This window comes from Calidris pugnax, unplaced genomic scaffold (genome assembly GCF_001431845.1).
Source record: "Calidris pugnax isolate Ruff unplaced genomic scaffold, ASM143184v1 scaffold162, whole genome shotgun sequence".
Lineage (NCBI taxonomy): Eukaryota > Metazoa > Chordata > Aves > Charadriiformes > Scolopacidae > Calidris > Calidris pugnax.
Window position 1 is genome coordinate 1,273,575 of NW_015090900.1, and position 18,787 is coordinate 1,292,361.

Genomic DNA, 18,787 nt, shown 5'->3' on the forward strand with positions numbered 1-18,787 from the left:
GAGGAAATTCTCCAGACCCTGACGTTTCCTTCAAGTTGGCAGAGTTACTGCTGTCGAGCCTCACCTCCCGTCTGGGCTCGACTGGCTGCGCTGGCGGGAGGAGGGACGAGGAGAGCCCTTCTCCTGGTGCTGCTCCATCTTTCCAGGTCTCCTCACGATGCTCCGTGGGAGGCAAATACAACCTCCCCGGCCCCCTTTCCTCTTGGGCTTCATCCAGAACCCCCTGACGGCAGCAGGTCTCCGTTATTTCAAGGAAGTTTTCTTTTTTTTAAGAGGCTTCTCTGCTGCGGCCGTCCTTAAAGCATTCGGTGGAGCGATTGAGAGATTTCTTTTTCCCCAAGTTTGTGGTGCACTTGAGTAAATGGGATAGCAGAGCTGGGGGGTTAAAAAAACCCCCAGCTTTAGTTAAAAAAAATCTAACACTCTATGCCTTTATGGTTGGCATCCTGAGAAAATAATTTAATAGGTGGAAATCAGCTACGGTTGGCATCCTGAGAAAATAATTTAATAGGTGGAAATCAGCTCCTTACTGATGAGCTGCTCGCACTTGGGCATCCTGCTCCTCGCTTCCCTCCTTCCCCTTGGCAGGAGTCTCCCTTTGGAGAAAGTTAGAGGTGAAAGTCACTTTACAAGTTACTTGATTTTTATGGTCTTTGCATCATAAAAATCGTTTTTTATGATTTTTCTTTTTCTGAATTCCTGCCCTAACATCTGAGAAAGGTTGACGTGTAATTCACTTGAACTTAAACTGATGAGCTCCGGAGTCTGATCCGCAGCCTCGGAGCTGGGTCGGCTTTTCCTCTATGTGAGGTCCGTGCTGGTATGTTAGCAATGCAGAGGGGCCCTCGCTCGCATGTCTGAAGCAACCCTGTATTAACCTGCTTAATTAAAACTGAATGTTTTTAAATGACTTGCAGTACTTAGGTTAAGCTTTGATGCGTAGGCAAGGCCGAAGACGTCAGCTTTAAAAGATCGTTATCTGGTTACTTAGGAGTTAATTTTCAAACAGCTTTTAACGTTGCTTCGTTTTATGTCTTGCAGATATTTTCGTGCCTGGCATTACCAAGTTGTATCCTCTTGCTCTGCCCGGTTCTTGTATGAATATTGCTCCCACCACGTCAGAGAGGGTGATCCTGGAGGCAAAGCTTCTCCTCTGCCTCTCGGAGAGACGTGTCACACCCCAATAACAGAGGGAAACTTTCACATTTCACCTTGCACCCTTACTCTCTGTCCTTTCATGCCAGTATTTTTGTCTCAGGTGGACATTTATAATGTCTTCTTTCCCTTTGAGCCTAAAAAAATGTCTTATTGAAGTAGCTGTAGGCTCTGCTCTGTAGGTTTAACTGCTCGGAAATGCCAATCCCACATGAGCTGGTGGTGGTGGGGATTTGAAAGCTGCAAAGGGTTTTGGCCTCCAACTTCACTTCAATGATGATGAAAACAGGGTTTGGATGCATTTGATGATTCAGACTAGAAGTATCTTAATCTATTTAAGGGAAATACCGGTATTTCCATCCAATTTTAGGTTGTTGAATTGGTTTCTGGATGTTCTGATCCCTTCATTGACTGGAAGGGGAGTCTGGTTGTATACCTTGTGCTGGTGCCTGAAGTTAGATGCAGCCAGTCTCAGGGAGGGAGAGGAGTGTTTTGCTTTTGATTGTTTGTGTTGGTTGATGCTTTTTAATGCAAAATGTTGGAAATGATGTCTTTTTACTCCCACTTCAGATGGTTCCCTCAGTAGGAATGTGGGGTTTGTCAAAGTTGTCCAAGTACTTTCATAAAGGAGCAACGCTTTTGATGTCACAATAGGAAGGTAGTGAAAATTGCAAGAGCTCTTAGACACTATTTTTAGGCTTTTTCTGCAGTTTTTTAGCTTTCATTGAAATAAAACAAAGCTCTATTTTTTTATTATTCTTTTTTCTGTGGAAGATAATACTTCAGCAGTAAGCAAATATACCTCTGAGACTGTTGTGCAGGAAATGGTCCCTCAAACAGAGGCAGTAATGGAAGGGGAGGAAGGACACACTCTCTGCGCTAAGTCATCCCACCAAATGACTGGTGTTTTTATTTCCCAGCATTTGTTAGAAGCGTTTTGATCAAATTCTGCTGTTAAACTAGATGAGATTGCCCTGCTGCAGCAGACAACTGAGCGTGGCCCAGCTGATGCCCAGCTCTCCCCTTTGTCCTCCTGGATGTCCCTCTGTCCCACAAGCGTGATGAGGTGGTTGGATATCTCCCGAGTTGTTTTTTTTCTATTCTTCCCTACCTCCAGTTTTCCACTTCTTAGGATGTGGTGCCCTTCTCTTCCCCAGTTTAGATGATGGGGAGATGCTGTGGGAGCCTTTTCACACATCACCTGGCAGACAAGAGCGATGGGGCTCTTACTCCTGATAAGTTTGCAGTATCTTGTGTCCAAGGTCCTTCTGCTCTGCTCAGAGCTGGGAAAGTGTTACCCAAACTGCTGCTAAACGAGGCATCACCCAGGGAGTGTAAACGAGACCAGGGTGTCCAAGTTACTTACCAGTTGGCTTGGCCTTTCTGCCTGGTGTTTCATCGGAGGCTGGCTCTGTTCGTGCTGGTCAGCTGAGTTCTGTGCAGAGGGAGTTGGTCTCAAATGCCAAATCTCGGTCCAGAACACTTCAGGGCTGATTCCTTTGAAAGACTTAGGAAAGACAGAGGATGAGATGAAGTCCTGGTCTGCCACTTCTTCACCTGCTGGGATCCTTTGAATCCCTGGTAGAGATTTTACCTAATCACTGGAATAGTTGTAACTTCCCAGCTCTAATTTCCCAGTTCAAATATGCCACCACTTATTCCATCTTGAACTGTTACTCATTTACTCTTGATGCATCTTGCATCAAACAGACACTACAAAAGCTTTGGTCTGCCACTTCTTCACCTGCTGGGATACTTGGAATCCCTGGCAGAGATTTTTATCTAATCGCTGGAATAGTTGTAACTTCCCAGCTCTAACTTCCCAGTTCAAACGTGCCACCGTTTACTCTGTCTTGGACTGTTACACATCTACTCCTGATGCATCTTGCATCAAACAGACACTACAATTGTCCATGGTGGATCTGCACATCATTGACTTCTTGGAAACATCTTTGTTTTTCAGTCTTTCCAGCTGATTTTTCAATGCTGTTGCTGCTGTGGCAATTGGAGGTTTCAACTTTCTTAGTCTTCTCGTGCTTTTCTTCTTCCAGGTGGATATGTACAGTTGGAAGGGTATTTTCTGCCCTTGCCTTCAAGAGAAGCTGAACTTCACAGGGTGACATTGTAACTGATAATTTTTGCTATCTGTGAAGAAAGGGAAGTGGGAACTCTGAAGAGTATTTTATGGTTTTCTTTTAAATCTCTGTTTAGTTTGTTTTTATCCATCTCAAGTGAGTAGTTTCCCAGCTCATATGAGGTTTATGAATTAATTATGGTGAGGCAGGAGTTTTCTGTCTTTCAGAAGCTGAGCCACGTTTCTCTTCCAAGCCGTGATCACATGGACTGTTTCCTCTATTTGCAGTTTTACGTGTATTGTTGGTGCATTCTTTAATTTCTCACTTCTAAACTGAATGAAAAGAAGCAAGTAGGAGAATGATCTGGTTGTTTGGACCATCAGCGAGCTCTCGGCAAACCAGCTAGGGAACCTTGGGGTTCAGAGACAGGAAGGATAAGACACATTTGGCAGTTACCTTGGTCTGTAGCAGCCTTCGTTACTGACGATAACGTGAACCGAGTTCATTGATTTCTATTTGGAGTGTGCCTGAGGGAGAAATGCACTCTTTTCTTAGTGGTATGTGAGAGAACAGTCCCGTGTCTCTTTATTGTTGCCTGATGTCTTTCTCTGTGTGTTGCAGGACCTTTCCGGTTCCATAGATGATCTCCCCATGGGTACAGAAGGAGCCCTGAGTCCTGGAGTAAGCACGTCAGGGATTTCCAGCAGTCAAGGAGAGCAGAGTAACCCAGCTCAGTCTCCTTTCTCTCCACATACCTCTCCTCACCTGCCAGGCATCAGAGGACCCTCCCCATCCCCAGTTGGATCTCCAGCTAGCGTTGCTCAGTCCCGCTCTGGTCCGCTTTCACCTGCTGCAGTACCAGGTACCACAACTCAGAACACGTTCATTTTATGGTGGGGCTGCCTCGTGCAGCTGGAGGGCAAATTAAAAAGTCCAGTGGGGAGGAATTGGCCAGTGCCAGTACGATGTGGTTATTGAGGTCTTGAGATAGCATTTGTTTGCTTTAAAATGTCTGTAACTCATAAAGGATGCAGCAGGACGGGTGGGATGGCTGGTAAACCAGCAGTGTCGTTTCCCTGGCTTAATGTGACTTGTTTTGTGACTTCCTCTTGTTTTTCTTCACTGTGGGTAAACATACGCTTCTCCTGGAGTTGTTTGTACTTCTGGTATTTAATACTCTTGCATCCTGGGGTTTGTGGTACGCAATTTTGGTGATTAAACCACTTTTCCTTTCTGTGGTGCAGGCAATCAGATGCCACCCCGACCGCCCAGTGGCCAGTCGGACAGTATCATGCATCCTTCCATGAACCAGTCCAGCATAGCGCAAGATCGAGGTGTGTGACATGAGTTAAAAGATTTAATTGTATGGATATTTTTGTAACTCTTCAGATGCGTAGCTGAAAATTCCTTGGCTTGACGACATGGTTTCTGTGTTGAGCAATTAAAAGCTGCCCCAAGTTTATAAGCTGCAAGTGTTTAGGCATCTTGCAGTAAATTCAACTGTTGCTGGTTGTTTGGGCTGCAACGTTCCATCCAAGCCAGGCTTGTGATGTGTTTTCTCCAGCTTTTGACATAAGAATGTTGCTTGTCCAAGGTCCGTGACCTTAAGCTTCAAAACGAGGGGTGCTTGCAACGATATTGTGTGCCTTTTCCCCCAAAGAGAGTAAAATCAGTTTTTGGGGAAAATGCATGTAAAATTTAGCTCTCGTGGCAAAAGGTATGTAGTTGTCACCCTGAGAAAACAAACAATCAAACAGCAACAATGAGAAGCCTGTAGGATTTGCAGAGTGGCACTGTCTGCTCCTGCAACACTGAGTTGGTTGGTTTTTTCTGGTTAAAACAGGAAATTGGATCTGTTATCTTAGTAGATAACACTGGCTCCTTAATAGCAACCCCTGGAAAGTCTGTCCAGGCTGTTGCTGAAAGGATTTTGTTAGTGGGTCCCTGGGGGTTGCTGTTAACCATAGAACATGTGTGTCCAGTGGCCCATCTTGGTCCTTTTCATGCTAACTGTCTGCTCTGCTCACTGGGTGACCAGGTTACATGCAGAGGAACCCTCAGATGCCCCAGTACAGCTCACCCCAGCCCGGCTCAGCCTTATCTCCCCGGCAGTCTTCTGGAGGACAGATGCACGCTGGGATGGGGCCGTACCAGCAGAACTCCATGGGAAGCTACGGACCCCAGGGTGGGCAGTATGGACCTCAAGGTGAGACATTGGCAGCTCCTCGAGGTGGGAACGGAGCTCAGCAAATACAAAAGGCCTCTCTCTATTGTAACATCTTGTCTTTGATAAGCTGTTATTAATTGTCCACTCTTAATGTGTGGGTAATGCAAAACAGCGCGCTCCTTATGAGCTGGAAGGAACTGTGCTTTGTTCCTGTTGAGATTGATGAAATATGTTGCTTTCTGGGGTAGTTGTGCTTCTAAATGTAGGCTCCTTCCTCCTCGTTTAAAAAGATGTAGGTTGTACATCCAGTGTTGTAGAGAAGAAGGGATAGCTCTCTTTGGAGAGGAAGAAAACTAAGTGTTATATGTTTTGGAAAGGGTTAAGTGAGTTTTTTGCATCCTGCCCTGGACCATTTAAGTGCGCTCTGCTCGGTTGAGGTTTGGGAGAGTTTCAGGCAGCTTTTGAATCGATGTTGTTACTTGGCTTTGTCAAAACACATTTTCTGTGGCTTATATCCAAGTACTTTGACTTTTTGTTGAGGTGTTAACACTCCCCCTCATCTCTGTTAGTGATCTTTAAATATTTGCTGATAGAAGATTTTTTATGGTGATTCATAAACTAACTCGTTGAATGATGTTGTCTTCCCCTTCTTTTTTATCTCCTTAGGAGGTTATCCCCGGCAGCCAAACTACAACGCTATGTCCAATGCCAACTACCCCAGTCCAGGAATGGGAGGAAGCATGAATCCCATGGGAGCAGGGAGCCAGATGCACGGGCAGACTGGTGTGCCACCCTACAGCGGCCTTCCTCCGGGGAGGATGAGCCATGCCACCATGGGGAACAGACCTTACGGACCCAACATGGCGAATATGCCACCTCAGGTGGGGACAGGGATGTGTCCCCCGCCGGGCGGCATGAATCGCAAAGCACAAGAAGCCGCCGCCGCCGCCATGCACGCTGCTGCCAACTCCATCCAGAACAGGTAGGGAATGAGATGCCCACTGGGCTGGAACCTATGTCAGATCTAGGTTTTGGAGTTGTGGTTGGGATAACCGTAATTTAGGGTGACACTGGACATACTCTTCCTTGAAGAGACCTCTTCTTGGAGACCTTTTTCATCAATCTTGAGTGTTAAAAAAAGGAAGAGGATAAAGCTTGGACAAAGCAGTGTGTTGGAATACAGGCTGAGAGTTGGGGTTGTTCAGCCTGGAGAAGAGAAGGCTCCACAGAGACCTTATAATGGCTTTCCAGTACCTGAAGGGGGCTACAGGAGAGATGGGGAAGGACTCTTGATCTGGGGGTGTAGCGATAGGATGAGGGGTAATGGTTTTAAACTGAAAGAGGGGAGATTTAGATGAGACATCAGGAAGAAATTCTTTGCTGTGAGGGTGGTGAGAGCCTGGAACAGGTTGCCCAGAGAAGCTGTGGCTGCCCCATCCCTGGAGGGGTTCAAGGGCAGGTTGGAGGGGGCTTGGAGCAACCTGGTCTGGTGGGAGGTGTCCCTGCCCAGGGCAGGGGGGTTGGAACTCAATGATCTTTAAGGTCCTTTCCAACTCTAACCATTCTGTGATTAATGACGTGTTTAGGGAATTTTTAATATTCATAGGTGAGATCTATTTAACTCTGAGATCCCTTCAGTTGTTTTCCCTTTCTGGTCATCTTCATCACACGAGTGACTTAAAGACACTGTGTGTGTGGTAGAGCCCATAAATCCAGCAAACAGCCGTCCAGCTGCATCTGTCTGAACCAAGGCATTACTTGTCCAGTGTAATGAACTTCTTCCTTTTAGGGCCTTGATGAGCAGCTGTGGGAAAGGGAGCTGGAATTCAGCACTGAACTTTGCAGCTATTTTCTGGGCATGTGTCTTTTTTGGGTTTGGTTTTGTTTTTTTTTTTTTCACTGCACGTTTCAGAGTAGGTGTATGTAGCCCACCAGAATGCCTTGTGAACCATGGACTTGCTTATAAATGAGATTTTCCCAGTAAAGCCATTAGATACATGTTTTCTGACTGGGCATAGTGGTCTTTATCCTGATTTAATGCCTGCAATCTGCTCTCTGACTGCCGAGAGGTTGAGTTCCCAAACACCAATGAAGGCATCAAAGGCTGTCCCTTTGAGTAACGACTCTGAGCAACAGTTGGTTGGAGGTTTTCATGTAAAATAAAGGGGTAACAACAAGGAAAGAAATATAGAAAAGTCATTACATGTGGCTGGGGCACCGTGTCCATCTATACAAATAACATATTCTCACTTAAACACAAAGGGCTGTGATATTTGGAGATCTGTTCTGCCCTGTAAGGGTGGCTTTACCACTGAGATGAAGTTCAGTTTGGGGATGTCCTAGAACAAGATGAAGGGTGAGAGTGTACAGAACCACCCTCTTTTAGAATGCTTTACATCCCCTTTTCTTTTGGGAGTCAGGCTTAAGCTCTAGGGTAGCTAAGCTTTAAAAGAGCACCCAATCTTTGGTCTTTTCCTGGAAAAGTGAGCTGGAGAAAGTCACTTCTCCACTTCCTTCGTAGAAGGTTTCTTTTGGCAAACCCACTTCCTTAGAAAATAAGATCTTAATGCTTAGTATCTGAAGTAAGTGTGGATTTCTTCCTTGTCTTTTCTAGGCCTCCTGGTTATCCCAACATGAACCAAGGGGGAATGATGGGCACTGGACCACCGTATGGCCAGGGAATTAACAGCATGGCTGGCATGATAAACCCCCAGGGCCCCCCCTACCCCATGGGGGGGAACATGGCGAACAACTCTGCAGGTAAAGTCCGTGCTGGCTGTGAGATGTGGCATTGATTTCATTGTACCGGACTGAAAATCAGTGTTAAAGGTTCTCTTAACTTTCCAGGGATGGCAGCAAGCCCTGAGATGATGGGTCTTGGGGACGTCAAATTAACACCTGCAACTAAAATGAACAATAAGGCAGATGGGACGCCAAAAGCAGAATCCAAGTCAAAGGTAAAATGTTTTGGTTTTTGTTTTTAATGAACTCCCATCCTCTTCAGCATCCGGGGGAGCAAAACTGTTGCGTGTTAGCTTGGATTGAACAGTTGCATCCATCTAGTAGTGAGTGTGGTTCCTGAGAGGCTTAATGAGATTTGTCCTCCTCACCCTGAACAGAGTTCTCATTAGCATGGTTGTCCTGGTAGTGGGTGATCTGGCTGCTGCTTGTGACCATGGTTCTAACTGGTGTGAGTGAGTGGGATATCCTCTCATGGGATGTGTTATGTTTTGGACCATAATTAATGAAATGGGTGTTTTAAAACGTATATGTGTGTTGTGAAGTAGGCTCTGGCTGTGTTTGCAATAAACTAAATGCCCACAGACGTTAATAACGGTACCCTTGAGGAGCCTGAACTCTGCCATCCCCTACAGAGACTCACTAGTCCTCAGGAAGGCCAGGAAGGGGACTTTTCTATCAGAATTCACATGTCCTCCCCTATTTATGACTCTCAAGTTCAAGCCTCTATCTAGAATTTCTAACAGATGCCTGGCACACCTCATTTCTATGTTCTCATTTCACTTGTGGGCTGGTCTTCCCTTAATTAACTGGGGAGAAAGTACCTGAACAGATGCACCTTTGGGTCAGCTTCACCCCACTCCCCACATCCCATGAACAGCTAATCAGGCTGTTGCTTGAATCAGAAGCATAAAAGTAGGAGATTCAACATGAAATAAAAAGTACCCTTGAGGAGTCTGAACTCTGCCATCCCCTACAGAGACCCACTAGTCCTCAGGAAGGGGACTTTTCTATCAGAATTCATATGTCCTCCCCTATTTACAACTCTCAAGTTCAAGCCTCTATATAGAATTTCTAACAGATGCCTGGCACACCTCATTTCTATGTTCTCATTTCACTTGTGGGCTGGTCTTCCCTTAATTAACTGGGGAAAAGGCACCTGAACAGATAGATGCACTTTTGGGTCACCTTCATCCCGCTCCCCACATCCCATGAACAGCTAATCAGGCTGTTGCTTGAATCAGAAGCATAAAAGTAGGAGATTCAACATGAAATAAAACTCCATGTGTCCAGCCGTGGCTGTTCTTGAATTGTGCCAGTGGTTCTAAGAGGATTCAACAGGAAAATTCAAACAATTGAGAGTTTTACTTCTGGGAATTACAGCCTGTTCAGAAAATGCATGGGAGCATTTCCTAGTCCTTTGGGACTCATCGATTTCACTTGCAAAACACTTCAGTATTAGGAATTATCACCTGCCACAGTGAAACTGCCAAAAGAAGCGTAAACAAACCTGAGTTGGTTTCTGGTGTAGGGCTGGAGCTCCTCAGTTATCACCTCTCAGCTGGGAGGTGGTACACTAAAAAGTGTTAGAGTTGTTTCACAAACAAACCTCTTAGTAATCCAGTATTAAAGCCAGAAGAGGGAGGCAAACAAGTTCTTCGGGGAGTATTTTTCTTTGTGTTACTGCTACCAGTTTCAAAAGAACCACCAAAAGAAGCAGTTTCTGAGCCTGAAGTCTCCTCTTCTGCTACCTGAAGGAAAATTATGTACTCTGCAAGTTTGATACCTGTACCCCCAGCAGCCTGCCAGGAGACTCAGAAGATCCCTCGTTTCTCCTCATGTGTTCTGGCATCTGCCTTTCTACTAATGACAAACAAGGACTTGGATGCCAGAAGCTACAGATAAGGGTTGCTCTGTCCTCCTGGTCTGTGCTGCTCAAGGATTATCTTGTTTGATAATGAAAACACTCAGTCTGAGGTGTAGGGCTTCATATAGAACATCATCAGATTTGAAGTTTGCTTCTATTTTGGAAGTTCATTTTGGAATGCCGAAACCATTTCTGCCTTTAGTCCAAGTGTGGAAAAAACCAAAATAAAAGCTCATGCATGACATCAAAAGACTTGGGCCAAGCAAGACAAAGTGCAGGATCTCATATTTTACCTCTAAATAGACACTTGGAGTGAATTGATTGTGTAGGAACCAGCGTGTGATACTTTATAGCTGTAAACTTGGATTCCAAATTCCTGTGATACCTCTCCATATCAGTTTTCCTGGATGTTGATGCACCAGCGATAGTAAACCAGTTTGGTGCCCAGTGTCAGGACAAGAGGAAATGGGCACAAACGTGTACAAAAGGAAGTTATGTCTAAACATGAGGAGGAACTTATTTACTTTGAGGGTGGCAGAGCCCTGGCAGAGGCTGCCCAGGGAGGTGGTGGAGTCTCCTTCTCTGGAGACATTCAAACCCACCTGGACAAGTTCCTGTGGGACCTGCTCTGTGTGGACCTGCTTTGGCAGGGGTTGGAGTGGGTGATCTCCAGAGGTCCCTTCCAACCCCTCGTGATTCTGGGATATCTGGGTAGTGGGACATTTCTGCACTTCTGTCACTGAACTGCAAGGGAAGGGTGATGGTCTTTGTGGAGAACCCCTTGCGCACATAGGTCCAATAGGTGCCTCTAACCTCATTTGTACTTGAATTAGATGTTTTCTCATATAGTTAGTAAATAAGCCCACAAAGGATGTCTCTGCAAAGTGTCTTTAAAGTTTGTTTGATTTCTGTAGCATTCCTGAAACCTTTCCCTTCTAAAAAACACATATTCTGTGAATTCCCTGAGTCGTGGCTGGTTTTGTGGTACCTTTGTCAAATAATACTGGCCTGATGTTGATCTGAGACAAGCGTAGGCCTGATATAAAGCTGTTCTCAGTATAACAGCAGAACTTTGAACTGTTTTCTGACCGCTTTTTTGAAACCACGTTGGATGTGAACGAGCTGCTTTTGTGTTGCTCAGTCCTGATACCTCTTTCTTTCTCCTAGAAGTCCAGTTCTTCTACTACAACCAATGAGAAGATCACCAAACTCTATGAGCTGGGTGGGGAGCCCGAGAGGAAAATCTGGGTAGATCGTTACCTGGCCTTTACTGAGGAGAAGGCCATGGGCATGACAAATCTCCCAGCGGTAGGCAGGAAACCCTTGGACCTTTACCGGCTCTACGTCTCCGTGAAGGAGATTGGTGGATTGACTCAGGTGAGTGGCCAGCAGCCAGCGTGGTGGCTGTGGTCAGAGCTGCCCACTCTCTCATGGTCACAAGCCCATGGGCAACACAATTCAAAGATAGTTTTGTAGCTAGATATAAGCCATGACTTTGTTTAGCTGCATTCCTTTATTTTTAGTGCTTTAAACAATGCTTATAAACCCCAGCATCCTTTAAGTGAGCCAAATGTCTTCTCTCCCCTTGCCTGGTTGAGAATAGTCTGTGATGAGATTCAGTTAAAGTGCTCTTTTTCCCTTGTGTTGCCCAGTGCAAAGGTTGGTGACACTCTTTGTCTTTGCATCTGGCCATCGACTGACCTCATGGCTAACTTAATTTGCAATCTGTCCCTGCTTGAAAAGTTTTCTGTAGGTGAGGAACAGTTGGCACTAGTTTAGGGTTTTGAACCCAGCTGCATCTGCTCTGCTCAGCCCTGAGTGCATCCCTTAGCTGGAAAGTGTTGATTTCTCCACAGAAAATTTCTTGGAGGAGAAGTTGCTGGGATTTTGAGTTGAGAGCCTCTTGTTTGGTTGTGCAGGTCAACAAAAACAAGAAATGGCGCGAGTTGGCCACCAATCTCAACGTGGGCACGTCCAGCAGCGCAGCTAGTTCTTTGAAGAAGCAGTACATCCAGTGTCTCTACGCCTTCGAGTGCAAGATTGAGCGAGGTGAAGACCCCCCTCCTGATATCTTTGCAGCTGCCGATTCAAAGAAGTCTCAGACTAAGATACAGCCTCCGTCTCCAGGTGAGTTCAGACGCCGGTTTAAGGTGCACGATGAACGTTTGAACCAGAGGATCTCTGGCACTGAACGCCCCACTCCACGTGCTGTGGGGCCAGGCAGGCTCCAAAGTTCCACAAAGTCCCCGTGTCTGTTTCTAATTAGATGTTCTCTGGTTGTGTAGATGAAATACTTTCGTAACGTGGGAGTGAATGATACTGGGAATAAGTCAAGCCTCTTGGGATAGTTCAGTTCTTGTGTGTCCCACCCCTGTACTAAGTTTAAGAGAAAGGAAAATGTAAAAAGATATACATAAGTATATACAGGCACCTCTGTGCTTACCAGTTCATCCCTGTCTGATGAGACTCTGGTGGAGAGAGAAGTCTGGGCTCCCCAGTTCAAGAAGGACAGGAAAGTGCTGTAGAGGGTACAGCAAAGGGCTACAAAGATGTTGAGAGAACATCTCTCTTACGAGGAGAGGCTGAGGGACTTGGGTCGTCTTAGTCTGGAGAAGAGAAGACTGAGGGGGGATCTGATCAACACCTATAAATACTTCAAGGAGGGGTGTCAGGGGGATGGGGCCAGTCTTTTTTTGGTGATGCCCAGGGACAGGACAAGAGGAAATGGGCACAAACTTGAACATAAGAAGTTCCATCTAAACATGAGGAGGAACTTCTTTGAGGGTGGCAGAGCCCTGGAAGAGGCTGCCCAGGGAGGTGGTGGAGTCTCCTTCTCTGGAGACATTCAAAACCCACCTGGACACGTTCCTGTGCAACCTGCCCTGTTTTGGCAGGGGGTTGGAGGAGATGATCTCCAGAGGTCCCTTCCAACCCCATATCATTCTGTGATTCTAGAGTTATCCCTTCAAGGTGATCTGTGCATGTTCTACCAGCAGCCCCCATTGTTACTGCTGAACTTTGGGAACTTCCTAGAAAAGTTGGGCTTGTTTTGACTATGCAAGTACTGCCTTCTGGGAGTAGATGCTTCACGTGGGTGTTCCCTCATCTTCCTCACGAATTGCTTCTTTCTGTCTTCAGCAGAAGACAGCGAGGACTTTCTGAGCCTTTGTGCCCAGAGAGCTTCGTAAGCCTAGTACAAGTTGGATGCTCGAGAACTCAAGCCCTTTAAAATGAACTTCTACAGTTGTTTCAAATTTGACGGGGTGCTCCAGTTTCTGAATATTTAAGCCTAGTGTTCAATTCAGGGGGAAAATGTCCAGGCAAGCAGTGCGTGCTGTACTTCTCAGTCTTCAGAAAGTCTGATTGTTTCTGTCTCATTTACATTGAGTTCGTTGCTTGAATTGCAGCTGAACCTGCCAACCCTCTAAGCTTCAGTTTTCCAGTTTGTCTTCTAAAGTAAAACCTTCAGATGCTTTTTCTGGTCAGGAGCCTGTTCATGTAGGTGAAATAAAAACTTGGTCTGCTTTGAAGTTCCTATAATGTTTGTTTAAAAAAAAAAAAAAAAAAAAAAAATAGGCCTTTTTGGTTCTGAAACCTGGCATCATCTTCGTCTAGTTCCTGAGGAGTGGAATAATGAACCCTTATTTGATTGTACTGCAGTTGTGTCCCAGCCCTGCTAAGCCCTTGATCGACAACGTGCTTGTCCGAATATTGTTGGCAACTACATTTTTCTGTCTTCTCAGTTACAGCGGGGTGTTTTTTTAAAGATCTAAATCATGTCTTTTCACTGGTCAGGAAACCTGTCCCAGCGTAGCTTCAACCTTGGTGTGTTCTGCAAGATAAAGCCACTTTTGTCTCTTTAGACTAAACTTCTGTCTAAAGCGGTGTCTGAGTTCCGCTTAAACTTGACCACAAATCTATCCCTTCTTTCTTTCCAAAAACCTCTTTCTTGCCCCCCCTGAGATACCGGGCAGCTGAACAAAGACGTTTGGAGTTTATTTGGAGAGGGCTGAGACTTCTAGGAAGCCACTTAAAGCTCCTTGTAGCACTAGGTGCCTGTCAGAATGGATTAGACGGTGCATCAGTTTTTATTTTATTTTAGCTAATATGGAGGTACGTGCAGGTGGTGAGTTTGCCCTCTGGGCTGAGGTACAGGTCATCTCTCACTTCAGCACATCATCATAGGAGTTTGCAGGGTGGCTTTCCCAAACTCCACGTGTTTGTGCAGCTCTATTGACTTATTCCTCGGGTTTGATTCCTGTTACGAGGTGCTGTATTTCCTATCTAAACTCTTCTCTTCACTTGTCTCACTCCAGACCTCCCGCAAGTAGGACTGTGCAGAGGCAGCGCTGCGGCACAGTTGGTTGCTCAGATCCTTTGAGCTGTGTCACTCCACGTGTTCCTGCTCCTCTTTCACTTTCCTTTTCTTCCTCTCTCTTGTTCCCCTGGATCAGCAGGACCTGAGGGTGCAGGACACAACACAAGTAGCTTTCTCAACCTCAGCTCTAGACTTTGGAGCCTTGGAGGAGCATTGAGTCCCAGGGGGTGTTACCACTCCTGTTCCAGGGGGTCACTGAGGCCCCGTTGAAGCTGCATCCTCCAGACATGTCTCCCAACGAATCACTCTTAGGGAGAATAACTTCCTTGTTTGAAAGCCAAGCGGACAACAGTGGGGCTATGTTGAAGTCCCATCGTGTGGATGAAGGGCTGGGAAGCCACCCACACACACGTGCTTTGCTCTCCTTGCAGACTTTATAACCTGTTGGCCTTGGCTCACGCTGCGTTTCAGCCTGTTCTGTCAAATGAATTTCTGCCTGACTTGGTGGACGATGAGGATCGCACTGTGTGATTCTCCAATTAACCACTTTTGGAGGCTGCAGAGCATCTGAAGACCTTGCAGGACGATTGTCTAGGGCAGAGCTCTTGGTGCTGGAGCTGTTTTCCATGCAGGGGAACCCCTCAGAACCCCAAAGTGTTGATGGAAAGCCCTCGTGGTGTGGAGCGGGGTGCTGCCTCGTGGGCACTTGCCGCGGGTTTCCTGCAAAACCACCTTGGGTTCCTGCTGGCAGACTCCAGCCTGTCCCTGGGGGGAGGCGTAATCAACTCTGCCTTTGGGCTTTTTTAATTCCCAGAGCGTGGAACTGGCCCCGCTCCAACCGTGTGTAAATTTGTGAGTGGGAGGGACGGCGGGGGGTGGGGACAAACACCAAATGGCAGCGACGCGGGGAATGTCTCGAGGCCTCTTCCCGCCCGATGCCAGGAGAGGAGCAGTGAATTCCTGGGGGAAGGGAGTCTGATGAGGGAAAGGAGAACACGGCGGGGAGGGCCCCATGAATGAAACTCCCCCCGCTGAGCTTGTCTCTGCCCTTCCTTCTCCCGAGACCTCCCCGGGCTGGGAGGGAGTTGCGGGGAAGAGGACAGGGTGCCAGGAAGGTGGGGTGTAAACAAACATGCCCTGGACGTGACCCTGGAGGATTTTAATGAATAGCTGAAATGACTCATCAACCAGCAGGGCTGAAGCTGAGGGATATCGGGTGCTGGGGATGGTAACTAATGGAAACATTAATTAAGAGTTCAGCTCTTGCCAGCTGCGAGGAGCGTATGAACCTGAGAGCTGACAGTGTCACAGCGATCCCTGGGCGGAGGAGAGCTCCTGGAGCTGACGGCACAGCTGGATTACACACCATGGCCTGGGATTTTTGATGAAAGCTTACTGTAGCGTAAAGCAACCCATAGGGAGCCAGGGAACTTGCTGGACAGGTTTTGTCATTCAGTAAAAGATCCGGCCTCTCCGGCATTCCCTGTTCCAGGAATCCTTGGGAGTGGTGCTTGAATTAACCTGCATGAATTAACCCCTCTGGAAGGGCAGAGCTGACAGAGGAGCCTTGTTCAGAGTAACTCGGTGACTTCAGCTGACGTCCTGGAGTTTCCATCACTAGAAAGACTGTGAGACTTCCAGGAGAGGGCTCAAACCCACCTTCTCTCTGGGTAGAAAGCGAAGGTGATGAGTCGGTGATTGGCACTTGGCAAGAAGGACCATACTCTGTGCTGCACAATGAGCATCAGCTCATTGAAGATGAGCATCAGCTTTTGAAACTAGGTAGCCTGGGCAACAAGACACAGTGCCACAGTGGTGGCACAGTGTGTAAAAGGGAAAGTAGTTAATAACGAAGGCGTGATGAAAATGAATGTGTCCTCTCAGCTTTACATTACTGTACATGGTTCTTCTGGGAAGTCTGGCCCAGTACGTCCTTGCACTGTGGAGCTCCTCATACTTTTCTGGTGATGTTTCATGTCACTCTTTCTTGAACTGTCTTCTTGAGGCTGATGTTCTGGGAAGTTTCTGAGTTGCATCTGCAGGGTGCAAAGCTGCTCACGCCACGTTTCTGTTTCTTGCAGCGGGTTCAGGCTCAATGCAGGGTCCTCAGACACCTCAGTCCACCAGCAGCTCCATGGCAGAAGGAGGAGACTTGAAGCCACCAACTCCAGCGTCAACGCCACACAGTCAGATGCCCCCTTTGCCAGGCATCAGGTATGAAACCATTGCACCCTCTTCCTCTGTGCTGGATGCAAGCTGTGAACGTGAGGTTGCTTCTGGGTCATTACTGCAGGTGGCTGGAGACTTGAGTACCTGGTTTGGTGGGACTCCATGGCTTTGCTCCTCTGCTAATGGCTCAGAGCAACATTGTTGACTCTGTGGCTGTGTGTAAATAATCATTACTTTTGGGATTGAGTTTGAGGACAATATTGTAGAAGGGCAGTTCTTCTTGCCTCTGTTGGAGGAGATGGCTGTGGTCCTTCTAGGGGACAGCAATGTCTCAGAGAGAACATGGTGATGGGGGGGAAGTATCCAGAAGAACATCGTGGACCTCTCTAATCCTGCATTTGTGGTCTTTTTTTGAATCAGGAGTAACTCAGTGGGCCTACAGGATGCCTTTCCAGATGGTAGTGATCCTACGTTCCAGAAACGGAACTCCATGACTCCAAATCCAGGGTACCAGCCCAGCATGAATACCTCCGACATGATGGGTCGCATGTCTTACGAGCCAAATAAAGATCCTTACAGCAGTATGAGGAAAGGTGATTCCTATCTAAACTCTTCTCTTCACTTGTCTCACTCCAGACCTCCCGCAAGTAGGACTGTGCAGAGGCAGCGCTGCGGCACAGTTGGTTGCTCAGATCCTTTGAGCTGTGTCACTCCACGTGTTCCTGCTCCTCTTTCACTTTCCTTTTCTTCCTCTCTCTTGTTCCCCTGGATCAGCAGGACCTGAGGGTGCAGGACACAACACAAGTAGCTTTCTCAACCTCAGCTCTAGACTTTGGAGCCTTGGAGGAGCATTGAGTCCCAGGGGGTGTTACCACTCCTGTTCCAGGGGGTCACTGAGGCCCCGTTGAAGCTGCATCCTCCAGACATGTCTCCCAACGAATCACTCTTAGGGAGAATAACTTCCTTGTTTGAAAGCCAAGCGGACAACAGTGGGGCTATGTTGAAGTCCCATCGTGTGGATGAAGGGCTGTGAAGCCACCCACACACACGTGCTTTGCTCTCCTTGCAGACTTTATAACCTGTTGGCCTTGGCTCACGCTGCGTTTCAGCCTGTTCTGTCAAATGAATTTCTGCCTGACTTGGTGGACGATGAGGATCGCACTGTGTGATTCTCCATTAACCACTTTTGGAGGCTGCAGAGCATCTGAAGACCTTGCAGGACGATTGTCTAGGGCAGAGCTCTTGGTGCTGGAGCTGTTTTCCATGCAGGGGAACCCCTCAGAACCCCAAAGTGTTGATGGAAAGCCCTCGTGGTGTGGAGCGGGGTGCTGCCTCGTGGGCACTTGCCGCGGGTTTCCTGCAAAACCACCTTGGGTTCCTGCTGGCAGACTCCAGCCTGTCCCTGGGGGGAGGCGTAATCAACTCTGCCTTTGGGCTTTTTTAATTCCCAGAGCGTGGAACTGGCCCCGCTCCAACCGTGTGTAAATTTGTGAGTGGGAGGGACGGCGGGGGGTGGGGACAAACACCAAATGGCAGCGACGCGGGGAATGTCTCGAGGCCTCTTCCCGCCCGATGCCAGGAGAGGAGCAGTGAATTCCTGGGGGAAGGGAGTCTGATGAGGGAAAGGAGAACACGGCGGGGAGGGCCCCATGAATGAAACTCCCCCCGCTGAGCTTGTCTCTGCCCTTCCTTCTCCCGAGACCTCCCCGGGCTGGGAGGGAGTTGCGGGGAAGAGGACAGGGTGCCAGGAAGGTGGGGTGTAAACAAACATGCCCTGGACGTGACCCTGGAGGATTTTAATGAATAGCTGAAATGACTCATCAACCAGCAGGGCTGAAGCTGAGGGATATCGGGTGCTGGGGATGGTAACTAATGGAAACATTAATTAAGAGTTCAGCTCTTGCCAGCTGCGAGGAGCGTATGAACCTGAGAGCTGACAGTGTCACAGCGATCCCTGGGCGGAGGAGAGCTCCTGGAGCTGACGGCACAGCTGGATTACACACCATGGCCTGGGATTTTTGATGAAAGCTTACTGTAGCGTAAAGCAACCCATAGGGAGCCAGGGAACTTGCTGGACAGGTTTTGTCATTCAGTAAAAGATCCGGCCTCTCCGGCATTCCCTGTTCCAGGAATCCTTGGGAGTGGTGCTTGAATTAACCTGCATGAATTAACCCCTCTGGAAGGGCAGAGCTGACAGAGGAGCCTTGTTCAGAGTAACTCGGTGACTTCAGCTGACGTCCTGGAGTTTCCATCACTAGAAAGACTGTGAGACTTCCAGGAGAGGGCTCAAACCCACC

At 47.5% G+C, this 18,787-nt stretch overlaps 1 protein-coding gene across 1 annotated transcript in view; it reads left to right on the forward strand.

Moving 5' to 3' along the window:
- ARID1A (AT-rich interaction domain 1A) overlaps positions 1-18,787 on the forward strand; it is a 42,084-nt gene that overhangs the window by 14,562 nt on the left and 8,735 nt on the right. The window contains exons 4-13 of the mRNA XM_014948673.1: positions 3,852-4,092; positions 4,475-4,564; positions 5,269-5,436; positions 6,064-6,379; positions 8,012-8,157; positions 8,245-8,354; positions 11,171-11,380; positions 11,923-12,130; positions 16,403-16,535; positions 16,911-17,083. Coding sequence (XP_014804159.1) covers positions 3,852-4,092; positions 4,475-4,564; positions 5,269-5,436; positions 6,064-6,379; positions 8,012-8,157; positions 8,245-8,354; positions 11,171-11,380; positions 11,923-12,130; positions 16,403-16,535; positions 16,911-17,083 — 1,795 coding nt within the window. The remainder of the gene's footprint in view (positions 1-3,851; positions 4,093-4,474; positions 4,565-5,268; positions 5,437-6,063; positions 6,380-8,011; positions 8,158-8,244; positions 8,355-11,170; positions 11,381-11,922; positions 12,131-16,402; positions 16,536-16,910; positions 17,084-18,787) is intronic.